The 13,123-nt window shown below is 48.8% G+C and overlaps 1 protein-coding gene across 2 annotated transcripts; it reads right to left on the reverse strand.

Annotated features, from left to right (window-relative positions):
- Positions 1-2,873: 2,873 nt before the first annotated feature.
- klhl22 (kelch-like family member 22) lies at positions 2,874-11,971 on the reverse strand. Of its 2 annotated transcripts, none has more exons than XM_056602596.1 (8): positions 11,849-11,971; positions 11,162-11,485; positions 10,891-11,056; positions 9,998-10,309; positions 8,568-8,980; positions 7,717-7,909; positions 6,121-6,354; positions 2,874-5,483 (listed from the first exon to the last, which is right to left on the reverse strand). In XM_056602596.1, exons 2-8 carry the CDS (start codon positions 11,380-11,382, stop codon positions 5,139-5,141), a joined length of 1,884 nt encoding a protein of 627 aa, XP_056458571.1. In that variant the 5' UTR covers positions 11,383-11,485; positions 11,849-11,971; the 3' UTR covers positions 2,874-5,138. The 2 variants fall into 2 exon arrangements, with proteins under 2 accessions (XP_056458571.1, XP_056458572.1); XM_056602597.1 differs by having other exon boundaries at positions 5,026-5,483; positions 11,162-11,479.
- Positions 11,972-13,123: the final 1,152 nt, after the last annotated feature.

Consider the following 13,123-nt stretch of genomic DNA (forward strand, 5'->3'; position numbering starts at 1 on the left):
ATTTTTGTAGAAAGGAAAAGTAATAAAACATAAGACGTCTGTGAAGTGGAACCGGTCTTGAATTGTAACGTGTTGTGGAAATAAAAAAACAACTTTAAAAGTGGTACCGCATGTTTGCATTGGCTTATTTCACATATGGTGGATATTAGGCAGATGAGTCTGTTTAAAAGGAGTTTATAAATGCAGGTGTTTGAACTTTACAGACCTGAAACATGAAGGGGCTGTGTGTACGGTGTGGGGGATTACTACTTCAACAATAGTACATTGAAATGGCATTCAAGACTGGTCGAGGTGGTTAAAGGGATGATGTCAAGCCACACAGGTGTAAGGTGGATTAGCCATTACAAGTAGTTTGAAAATCGGCCTTTTCCTGTGTTTTAGTGACAAGTGGGCGTGTCCCCCTAGATGTGTGATGGATAGACCAGTCTATCGGACTACCCAGTGGACCGTAGCAAACATTGATACAGTACAGTCTATCCATCATACATCGAGGTGGACACTCCTACTTCTGATCCCACTTAAACACGGGTAAAGGCTGATTTGTCAGGGCTAATCACACTCACACCTGGTGGCGTAATATCCCCCCTTTAAAGATAGTGTTCAGCATAAACAAAATGAGAAGGAAGCAGGAAAAAAATACATCCATCGCAAATCCTGTCCAAAACATTCAGAGCGTTTCTCAGTGCAAAACTACAACTAGGATGCAAGTGTGTTCAGTTTAAAGCAACCATGACCGCCGCTTAACCACAGGGTCAAAACAAACACCGACAGTGCCTCTCCTCCTGTCATCGTCCTGCGCGGGGGCCCGCCCCCTGGGGGCCCCTCTGAAGGGGCCCCTCTGACAGGGCCCGTTCTGGAAGCCCGCCGTGTGACCAAAGGAAACCACCGCTGGGTTTGTTTGCGTTTCGCCTTTGTTGATCTAATGAGGACCACACTGGAGTCGTCGTCGGCCCAGCATGCATTAAAGACCCCCGTGTTATTGTGGCCCCCAGCCCTGGGAGCGGACAGGGGGGGGGGGGGGGGGGGCGGGGGAGGTGTGAAAGGCCTCACCTGCTGGGGTTTACCCACCGGGCCCCATAAAGGGCCCCTGCACCGCTGTGCCACGTCCCAGGGAGCGTTAAACGGCCCTCAATCCGGGGAGGGGATGTGGCGGGGACAAACTGCCCCCCCCCCCCCCCGCCCCCCCGCCTCGGTGGATATGAGCTGTTAATGGCCGCAGTAAAGGCCAGCGTGGTCGGGGGGGGGGGGGGGTTCTGTGAGTAGTGTTAATAGTCTGCCGGGACTTGTTTTATTCAGCTCAAGTTAACTGCCCCCTTCTGCCCACTTACTCTGTTCAACCCGTCTTTGCTCTCGCCGTGTGTGTGTGTGTGTGTGTGTGTGTGTGTGTGTGTGTGTGTGTGTGTGTGTGTGTGTGTGTGTGTGTGTGTTGAGCTGGTCAACACACTCATCTCCATACGCACGTGAAGGCACGTGAAGATGTGTGCACAGGATGTCCGTGGTGCACGATGATTAGATCATTCTCCGACTTGTTGCAGTCAGTCACTTAGTAATTCTTAACCATTGCTTGAATTCATTTGAGGTATGTGACGTTTAAAATGTGACACATTGTTAAAAACAAAATTGGGAACATTTATAAAGTTGGGAAACTAGTCCAGAACAGAGGTACCATTATATTGAGTTAAGCTGAGAAAAAAATCTACTTAATTTTTTGTAATAATGCATATTCTGTACAACGTCTCTATTTCCTTTTAATGTATGCGTGCATGCTGTAATCACAAGTGAACGCATGCACGCCTCCGGCCTGTATCTGTTTGAGTGTAAAACCCTTCACCCAGCTTCTGTGAAACAGTCCCGCCCCACCGTGGCTTAATAAATCATGGTCCGTCTGACGCCGGCGTATCTCATCCTAAACAGCGCGCTCGTTACCAGGGCTACGCTGTCAGCAGAGTCACCTCAGCGTAAAGTATAATGAAACCGTTTGCAGCCCATCAATAACAGAGTCTCCCACTCTGGGGAAGCCATTTTAGAGCGGGGGACGAAACCGATCCTCATTGTCTGGAGTGGACAGCCCTCCCCTCTCCCACCTCCCAACTAGAAGGATGGGAGTGGGGGGGGGGGGAGGGGAGGGCGGGGGGGGAAGCTCACTTAGTCCCCATGTCTCCCTGGACACTCATGTCCGACCCCCCCCCCCCTAGTTAAAAACTGTTCAGCACTCCACAATGGGCCCTTTTAGTCGCTTTAATTGCCGTGGTAATGGCCCGGATAAGAGCAACACCTAAAAAGGAAAAAAAAACAGCAGCCACTCAAACATCTGCAACGGCCGCCTCCGACGAGCTTAAGTACATACTTTACTACGCCCTGGGCGGCAATGGTGTCCTCAGAATGAATTGCTTGTTACATTGCTCAGGGCGTGAAGATAGTACACATATATATATAAATATATATGCATTATATATATGTGTATATACACGGAGCACGTGAACATGGCGGCACGCTTGGCCCTGCGGTACCTAGTTCAGGTGTCAGAAGGCGGCCGACGGGGCCACATGACGGGGCTTTGGCACGCGCGTGTGAAGTAGGAGGGCGGGGACGGGCGGCAGCTGACGGAGGCACGGCCTCCGACGGCCGTAGGAGGTGGAGGAGGAGGACGGAGCTGGAGGAGCCAAATGGAGAGGAACTGGGGGCGGGCCGGGGGCCATGCACCACAGCTCTCCGCCGGCGGTTTGATTCTAGTGCACTTTCAGATACAGTGTGTGGGGGGGGGGGGGTCGCAGCAGACAGCTGGGGGGTGTCAGTGTTTTAAGCGTTGTAGAAGTTACGCCGTGATAAAACTAGCTCTTTGGGGAACACACATATAAATGTATTGATGTTTAAATTCATGTTCAATCTCCTTTGCAGATTTCCAAACTGTGACGCCATGTATTCATTAAAACAGTTTGCTTGGGTCTCTTTATTCTTGTAGGCTGCTGTTTTACCCCTGTTGTGCTGATTCATATTTTCTTCAGTATTTATATTTATATATCTATATTTATTTTGATGTCCATCTGTTTTAGTTTCCGCATGATTCTCTAGAAATGCTAAGATTGAGACTTGGTCTATTACTACTGCACCTGCTAAACATTTTAGAGCCTGCTTATCACAAGAACTACCTAGAGGCTCAATAGCTTTCCCTGTGCGTTAAGTGGTTCAACAACACACACAAATCTCCACGTTTTCATTTGAAATGTGTCAAAAGGCTTTAAGCCACAAGGTTCAACTCAGTGCCGGCCAGAAAATACACAAATAGCAGATGGCACCCGACGCCGGCAATTATTCCAAAGGGACAGGGAAAAACGTCCATTGAAGACATTTCCAAAAACCAAATGATTATCAGCAAGACCTCCTTTAAGACCATCTGAGGCAGACTGTCCAATGAGACCAGACCACTATCTGCATCCATCTTGTGATTCATCTGTACAGAGAACACAAAACCTCAATATGTAGAACCATCATTGCCCCAGAAATATCCCTATCCGAACTTGAATCACAATCACGATTTATCAGCAGGTTTTATGGCAATCGTCGTTTAAAAAGAGCTCAATAAACTGGCACTGAACCCTGGAATACACCAGAGGTAGTATTGAGTTTTGGGGATGTCTTGCTCTGAGTAAGTGACTCTCACCTTTCTTCTTTGGATAAAAGCTTTTAACTGACTTAATGAATTGTGAATCTAGGAAGTGTGCCATCCCTTCCGTCTTAACAAATAAAGAAAGAACTTAGTAATTATTCGGCAGGGTTACGCTCCGAAACACCCGAGCTTATCGGGATTCTTAATGAGGAATATGGATACCAATGGCTTGGAGATGTATCAAAATCTCCAACCAATAATAATACAAACCTATGGACACGTCAGGACGAAACAGTCAATGTCAAAAGGCATAAGATAAGAGCGATAGGATTATGGAATCTGCCTTCTGGGAAACTGCAAAGACAAACTGTGTGTGAAGCTCATTTGGTTAATGGATGTCTGAAACAAAAACATGACGAAAGAAAGAAAGCATGAAAATGGTGTGACTTTGAATACTGAGAAACCTTGTGCAACTCACAATGAATACTCCAGGTAAAATAAATCGATATATTATGTATTTTTAATCAAACCCCAAAAGATACATGATACAAGATTATTATGAATGCATGATGATTGTATAATTGTGCAGATTTCAGATTTCAAACATTAATATGTGCATTTCGTTTTCCACCATTTCTGCTGCCATTTGACCTAAACAACTTACAAATGACCTAAACAATTATGCAGATCTATGCCAGTCTCAACCACCACTTACCCTCATTGGCCTCCACATTGAGACTCAATGCAAGGCGTGGCTTTCTCATCGTAACGATGGATGGCTGAGACATTGTGGAAGGAATCATGTGACTAGTGGTCGTAAGTACAACACTCAACCCACAAGTATTGTTCAGTTGAACCGTCATATCTGCGTAACAAAAAGGCACACCTTCATCGAAAAAGGAAAAAACGTGAGCAAAATCCAAAGCCAGGTTAAATGCAACCAGAGAAAACAAGGCATACTTTGGCCATCTAGTACTAGTACTGAGTGAGACACACCATAATACTTTAGATTAACAAGCAGTCGCCAGGCCTTTGCGATGACCTATTTTAAAACCCAAACATGTTAAAAGTAACAAAAACAAACAAGACTTCGTCTTCACTGGAAGACTGGAACCAGCGGTCCATGATATCAAAAGGAACACTGTATTGTTTGCATAGAAGTCCGACTTGTCATTCTTTCCGACCTCTCAGTAGAAACAGCCTTTCAGGGACGGCTGGACATGCTCGCAGAAATCCTGGAGCGGTGATTCAAAGAAGAGAAGAAAGAAAGAAGAACCAACACTTCTACGAGTTCGACCCCAAAATCAGAACCAAAGAGAGTGTCCCCATCGAGGGTCCCGTCGATCAGTTCAGAGGCACTCCAAACCCCGGGCCCCTGGCCCCCATACCCACCCCCCCACCATCCAGGGGTCCACCCCAACCCCAAAAGAGGCGACCATCAGGACGAACAAGGCTCAGTTAGCTCCACCTCCGCACACTTCCAACCAAAAAAAAAAGAAAAAAAATACCTCGCCCGACCACCGGGGGGCGCTCAGTCGTCGCTGGAGTACTCGGAGTGCTCCATGGGCGCGTCCGCCCAGGACGCCCGCTTGATGTGCTGCTGCCAGCCGCGGGCCTGGGCCATCACGGCCCGGGGCAGGGGCAGCACGCAGGCCGCCAGCCCCGACACGCGCCCCTCGAACGGCGTGCCGTCCTCCCATTGGTCCAGGTCGGCGTCGTACACGTGCACGTACCTCATGCGGTTGCCCTTGTTGTGCGAGCGGCCCCCCAGGACGTAGATGCGGGCGTCCAGCACGGCCAGCCCGGGCTCCCCGTGGCCCGCCGGCAGCGGGCTCACCAGGGACCAGGAGTCGGCCTGCGGGTCGAAGCACGCCACCTGGTGGCCGCACGCGCACACAGCGAGGGAGGAGACAAAGAGAGGGCTGGTTCAGTGGGAGATCGTGATAATAAAACGCTTTTTGTCGTTACTGTCAGACTCAAATCTGTTAACTAATGTCGTGACTTCATCTGAAGATAAATAACAAAACCTACATCTGAAGATAAATAAAACCATTATTATTTCAGAGTTAAAACTGATCGATAAATGGCTGTAACTGTAATCTAAAAGCAGAGATAAAACAGTAAAAAACACTGACGACCGACAGATCAATAAACAACCCCCGTCACATCAGTGTAGGGCTGCTCGATTATGGGAAAAATCATAATCAAGATTATTTTGGTCAATATTGTAATCACGGTTGTTTTTGAGTTTGAAAACATGATGCATTTATTCAGCATGTCTCTCTCAAAAAAACACTTTTGTAACTGAGAACTTTGAAATTTCGCCTTAGAAAAATACAAAAAATGGTAAAAAAAAATGTTGAAATCTAAAATAATGTACAGATATGTATCCAGCTGGACTGCACTTTATGCAAAACATTTAGTAAAAAAAACAAAAAAGAAAATGAGATGATATTAGTTTTGTGATCGTTCGACGCTAAAGTCGCCCAGCCCCACGTCAGCGTGTCTGGTACCTTGAGGACGTCGCGGCGGTAGCTGTGCTCGTCGTTGCTCCCTCCGATCACGTAGAGGCGGCCGCCGCGGGCTGCCACGCCGTGCCACGCCCGCTCCACCGGCCCCTCGGCGCAGGCCGCCCATTGGTCGGTGGCCGGGTCGAAGCAGTACGTCTCCCGCAGGTAGGCCAGCCCCCGCCGGCCGCACGTCACGTAGATCCGTCCGTCCAGCACCGCGCCCGCGTGCGCGTACACCTGAGGACCAGAGGGGGCGCCGGGTGGGTGCTGGGTGGGTGGCAGAGGGGGACTAGGGCTGGGGGGGTTACCGCGAGCAGGTCACTGTGTCAGGGTTCCCACGGACCTTCACCACACCACCCCACAGAACTTAAGGGCTGATGACGGCCCCACGCTCACGCTTCAACCACGTCGTGAACCTTCATGGTTCTGCGTGGGGTTTTAGCAAGCGGACCAATCACAGCCCTCGCTGCTGCGTCACCCCCGACGGAAAGGTTAACATTTTTGGGAGGCGCACGTCAGGCCCTCCTGACGTGCAAGGAGCAAGGAGGGTCCGTAAGGAGGGTCCGTAAGGACGTAAGGGGTCCGTAACCCTAATGCGTTTCGGGAACATGGGACCATAATCAGCCCTTTGGTGTCAACTGTGGGCGAAGGTTTGACCCGTTTTGACCCTGGGGTCAATGTTTGACCCTGGGGACCCCATAATAATAGAATCTCATGAGAGTGGGGCTCCCATCAAGGAGGGAGGGAGATAAGTATCTTATCACTACAGTCCCTGCTAGCATTGAATCAGGCGGAGGTGGGGTGCTGTGCACTAGCGCATCATGACAGAGTTTATAGCGCCGCCCTGTGGCTCGTTCGAGTACATGCGAGCAACTGAACCAAAAAAACGTTTTGCTTTGTTTTAAACATGGGCTTATATGATCGTCCCCATAGCCATTTATGACCAGTAATTAACTTTATCATGACACTTAAGTAAGACCCTGATTTTGAGTAAACCAGAGTAAAATCCTATTTCTTGTCCCCTCAGAACACTATGCGTTCTTCTCGTTTGTTGACATCGGAGTGGCCTTTGCGAGATACTTCCACGTCGCGCCCAAGCGGGGCCGTGGGGGTGTGTGTGGACATGTGGAGCTCTGTCTGGGAAGCGGTGGACTGCGGAGTCCGAGAGAAAGTCGAGCTTCCCAGACACTTATAGTACATCCCAACGGTGTTGGGATGTGTGGAGCTCGTTCCGGGAAGACATTGATTTTTAAGGTGGCGTCCGAGACAGTGTTAGGCTTCCCGTACATCTATCGTGTAACTCGTTTAACTTGTTTATGGAATGCAGAGTGTGGATGCACACACAACATCGCTCATACACAACGACGGTACTAAAAACAGCATCACAAAATCTGCATTGGTCGTAACCACGGCCGTAACCACGGTCGTAACCCTCAATCCGAAACAATATTTTTTAAACCCATCGTGTATAAACTCCAGCTGAAACAGTGAGAACAACGACACTTTAATAGGTGACATATTATACCACCAGGTGGGAGTGTGATTGGCAGCACAAGTGGGCGTGTCCACCCCCCCCCCCCCCCCCCCCCCCCCCAGTACCTCTCTCTTGAGCGGGGCGACGCACTCCCAGGTGTTGGTGTGGGGGTCGTAGCGCTCCACAGAGTCCAGCTCGTTGCGGTAGTCGCGGCCCCCGATGGCGTAGATGTGCTCCCCCAGGACGCACACGCTGTGGTCGGCCCTCTGCTGCAGCAGGGGCTGGATGGAGCACCAGCTGTTGTGTCGGGGGTCGTACCTGGAGGACGCACACAACGCACACGAGTCGACGCACGACAACAACAACAACCGCCAAAAGGCACGAGCTTCAGAAGCGGCGACTCCACGATTGCTGAGATTTAATCAAGACGTAAGCGGATTTGTGAGGGACGATTACAGCCGGGATCGAATTAAGTGTGAGCTAACCTAAGAAGGCACACAGTGAGATTGCTGTGTGCGCTGTAAATAGACGGACCGAAGCGTATGCCGCGGAACACGATCCGCTCTCGTAACATCATCACGCATCGCACGCGATTAAAGCCACCGGCAAATCGCCGTTTGAAACGGAGTCTGTTTCTCTCCTTCACCACCACACCAAGTTGTTCCTCAATGCATAAAGACCTGGCCTCCAGCAGGATTCAAACACACTAAACACCTCCAGCAGCTGACCTCCCAGTAGGATTCAACACACACCCAGACACACTATACACACCCAGAGGCTGACCCCCAGTATGATTCAAACACACCCAGACACACTCAACTCTGCACTGCACTGGGAAGGAGATGCTTTTAATCTCATTGTAACGTGTATAGTGGCTATAAAAGGCATTCATTCATTCATTCATTCATTCATTCATTCATTCATTCATTCATTCATTCATTCATCCATTCATTCATAAACACATCCAGACGCTGACCTCCAGCAGCGGGTCTCGGCGCGGAAGCCGCTGGTGTTCTTGTCTCCGCCCACCAGGTAAACAAAGTTGTTGAGCACGGCCACGCCCTGGTTGGACATGTGGGGGGCTTGCGCGGCGCCCAGCGTCCGCCACTCGCCCCAGCTGGGGTGGAACACCTGGAAGAGCCCCTCGGTGTCCGAGGTGGCGCCCGAGTTGGCGTACATGCCGCCGAAGCCCAGGACGCAGCGGGCGTTGGAGCGCGGCTGCGTGCGCGGGCCCTGCAGCACGGGCTGCAGCACCTCCTGCTCGTGGTAGCGCAGCGCCGCCGCCACCGACTCCTTCAGCGGGCACGCGTCCAGTCGGCCGTACAGACGCTGCAGCACCGGCCGCTCCATCAGGCAGAAGCGCACCGCCTCCAGCATCTTCAGGTTGTCCTGGAGACGGAGGGAGGAGAGGGGAGGGGAGAGGGGGGGTGAGGGACGGTGGGAAGCTTCCTCCGCATGAGGAAGGGAATTGATAAAAAGGGGGAAAAGGGGAAAGCACCTGGCACCACTTTGTTATGTATGCGGCCATGGTTATATATATATATTCACTGATACATGGCTGAGTTTGGAGCGGGAAAACCCCAGCAGCATTCCTAAGGAATGTTTAGTTCCTGATCATTTCAATCATTAAATAGAAGCCACAGACGCTTTTATCAAGGGCCACTTACAATACAAAAGTATAGGTTGTTTCTCAGAAGAAAGAGAAACAACATATCGCTTTCAGTACGGTAAGGATGTTCATAGAACCAAGTGCCAAGCAAGCACTAACAATCACTAGGTTAACCCATTACCCGTATACGACAAAGAAAGCTTGAATACACTGCAAAAACTCAAAATCTAGACAGTGCATCTTGAATATTTTGTTAAGTGAAACTGTCTTGAAAACATCTTGCTTTGAGTCATATCTCGGGTTAAACAAGCTTTTTTGACATGTCATTAGGTTTTTAAGCTGCTTTTACATCACATCTTTTACATCACAATACTAGTAAAAATACTAGCTAAAAATGAGTTTTCCCAGCTAATTTCAAGATCACTCTTATCTTGTTAGGCTTCAATATAATGTCTTATTTCAAGAAATCTTACCAAGACAATTTCACTTGTTCCATTGGCAGATATTTTTGCTTATTACAAAGCAAAAATATCTTGTATTAATATTTTTTTGCTTATTTTAGGAGTGGCCTCTTTTGCAGATGCAACACGATGCTAAGTGCTATTTTTAAGTGCACGGACGTACAACGTACAATAAGTGAGGGGTAAGGGGGGAGGCTATGCGGAGTCCAGGTGAACTCGGAACAACAGAGTCTCGACTCTCTTGCGGACGCTGGTGAGCGACTCTGCGGTACCATGTGAATACTCTGTGGTGGCTCAGAACCCAGAGGGGGCGGGGGGGGCAACAGGGGGACCCACCTGCAGGCACACCTGGTCCGTTTCCACCTGCTCGGGGCTGTAGTGGTAGTGCAGCGCCGCCTCGTACACCTCGTTCTCGCTGAGCACCTCCAGCTCCTCGCTGCTCAGGACCCGCAGCACCTTGTCGGGGGGCAGCTGGCGGTACGCCGCGGTGCGGGACAGCGTCTGGATGTTCTGCAGGATGTACGCGTGGATCTTGGTCTCCAGCTGCTGCAGGCCAAACATGTCCGCCAGCTTGTGGACCTCCAGGATGTTGCTCTCGTCCAACCAGGAGAAGAGGAAGTCGCAGCAGAAGCTGATCACCTCCCCGATCTGAGGAAAAGAGGGTTAGATACACGGGTGTCAGTCTGTTAGGTTGAAGATCAACTGCCTCCGCTGGACGCCTGGTACCGCAATCGCTAAGAGCAAGCAAAGGTCGTTCATCACAGTCACAGCTCTTCTCTGTTTTGGCAAGGCAGTGGTGGAACGAGCTCCTTACCGACGTAAGGACCCAAAGTCACTCACAAACTTCCGCAAAAGACTCAAGACTCACTTGTTCAGAGCTTCCCCTTTTCCCCTCACGTCCTTGCACTTAAAAATAGTACTTAGCTTTGTGTAGCATCTTATCCTAGCTGTCTTTGTTGTATACGGGGAATGGGTTAACCTAGCGATTGTAAATGTTTGGCACTTGGTTCTTTGAACATCCTTACTGTACCGACAGCGATATATTATTGTAATTTCGCTTTGGATAAATGCGTCTGCTAAATGCCCTGAATGTAAATGTGAGTCGAGCTTTTGATTATAGGGCTTAATCGAACAAAGGGCACTACTCATCGATGACGTTCATATGGAAAGAACGGCCTGCTAGAGTTCCTTTATGGATCTCCATTTGTATGATGCGTTTGAATGTTTACCTGGACCAGAGTGGCAGCGATTAGCACCTCCTGCACATTGTCCAGGTCTAGCTCGATCTCCGAGGTGTAGATGAAGTCCAGCAGCTTCGACAAGGCCGTGTAGGTAACACCGTGCACGGCTATCTCCGTCTGCTGAGCCTCGCGCAGACCCCCGGCAAACATACCCCTAGGATGAAATAACTCCCCGTCAGACGTCACAGAGCCGCTCAATCAAAACTAAAAATCTACAACCCTAACAGCCCAAACAAACCTTGACAAGGGCCTGCCTTACCTAAAGTAGTCGCAGGCGGCGGCCAGGAGGATGCGATGGGCTTTGATGGGTCGACCCTCCGCCAGGAGCACCACGTCGAACAGGATGCCGCTCTGTCTCAGGTCGTGGAGGCCGCTCATCACGGTCCCATAGTGGGCAGAGCTTGCATAGGTTTGGCGGCTGGAGGGGCCCGCGACGTCGGCCCGTCCCGCCAGAGGACTCAGCTGGCGGGCCTCAGCCATGGCAGGACAGGAGCTTTCGTGGGCTCTCCTTAACCTTCTTCTGTTCAACTAAAAAGCACCGTTGTCGTCTGTATCACTGGCGACATTTTGGAAGCCCCTGCGACTACACATTGAGCGGGTTTGGGAAGGGACAGAAAAGCAGTAGATGTGAGTTTAACGACGTTACTTGTGCTCGTCAGCTGATGTTGACGCTACAGGACGACTAGTCAGAGTTGTTAAGTGGAAAGATCAAGTTCTGCACATGGTGTTAGAGTAACATTAGAAGAGATGTGTAGATATATATACGTATATTAATACATATATACATGTGTATAGTCGATGTGGTTAGTATTGAACCTTTAAAACAGCTAGCCTGTGCAGTAAAGCGACGTTACGTCGATGATTTAAAGGCTAAGTTACTAGCTAGTAAGAAGACAAAACAAGACGGTACATTTCCTAAATCGACATCACACATCATCCAACGAACCGTTTTTAATCGGGGCATGTTGTTGAAGGTCGATGTTGGCCTGAAAAAGGAACTAACGCCGACCGCTTCGTCGCAGGTACACGGTTTGACAAATCAAAACAACACTGTTTACTTCTGGCCTGTCACGTGGGATCACACGTCAAGTGTTAGAGGCCGTCGGTTAGCCCCGCCCCTTTCACAAGGGCCAATCGGGATTCAATTTTATTTTTATTTATTTTTTAACGTTTTATCGGATTTTAGTTGCATATAACCTACATAATTATCATTTGATATAATTTTTTAATATTGGCGAGCTGCCAAAAGACGGCTACATACATTATAAAAAATATTGCACATGATCGGAGGACCCTCTATCGGACAGCAGAGGGCGCTATTTCGACAGGTCTTGCTTCTGGCTACGTAGATAACGCACAGCTCGGCCATTGATGTCAACAAGGAGGTGATCTACTACGGTCGAGCGTTTATCTGCGCACCATGCACCCCATGCCCCCTGCTCCGGTGCGCACAGGCCTTTAGATTTTTTATGGAAATCCATTCTGTAATAATAATAATATGAAATAAAATATTGTTTTACATGCGCTGCACATCTGCCCCACACGCATTAAACAAAATAATACAGGGCCAAAATTACGCCCTTCAGTGCAAGATTACATTCCAATACAATCCTATCCAATAACAATACTTTGGCTGATAAGATGTTAACTAATGTTGACATTGGCAGTATTCTTCAATGATATGTCAAAGTGAAGTGTTACGTAATACTATAGGCCTACAGGATGTAGATATGTTTCTGAACCTAGACTCAATTGCTTTGAAATAGAAACGTAATACCTCTATATTCTCCTGGTCTTATTAAACACAATAACCATTTTGGATTGTTTTCACCCTAAATAAAAATATTTGATCATGGGTTTCGACATGTGTTTCTCAGTGATGGATAAAGGATGTCCTGTTAATCCAAAAAACATGGGTTGCTTTTCAAACAGAAATGCGTGTAGGATAGGCATGCATGCTCATACGCATAAATCAGCACACTAATACACTCATAATGCCTAAACATATCTCACAGAGCATTTTTGTCAAGAAATAGCCTTCACACCACAAACGTCATCATAAAGATATCTCACGGAGCATTTTGTCGCGAAATAACTTTCACACCAGGAACGTCATCATAAACATATCTCACAGAGCATTTTGTCGAGAAGTAACTTTCACACCACAAACGTCATAGTGAAGCTTTTTGACAACAGTGTATACGACGGAGTTTCACCCGAT

This window comes from Gadus chalcogrammus, chromosome 11 (genome assembly GCF_026213295.1).
Source record: "Gadus chalcogrammus isolate NIFS_2021 chromosome 11, NIFS_Gcha_1.0, whole genome shotgun sequence".
In the NCBI taxonomy this organism is placed as follows: domain Eukaryota; kingdom Metazoa; phylum Chordata; class Actinopteri; order Gadiformes; family Gadidae; genus Gadus; species Gadus chalcogrammus.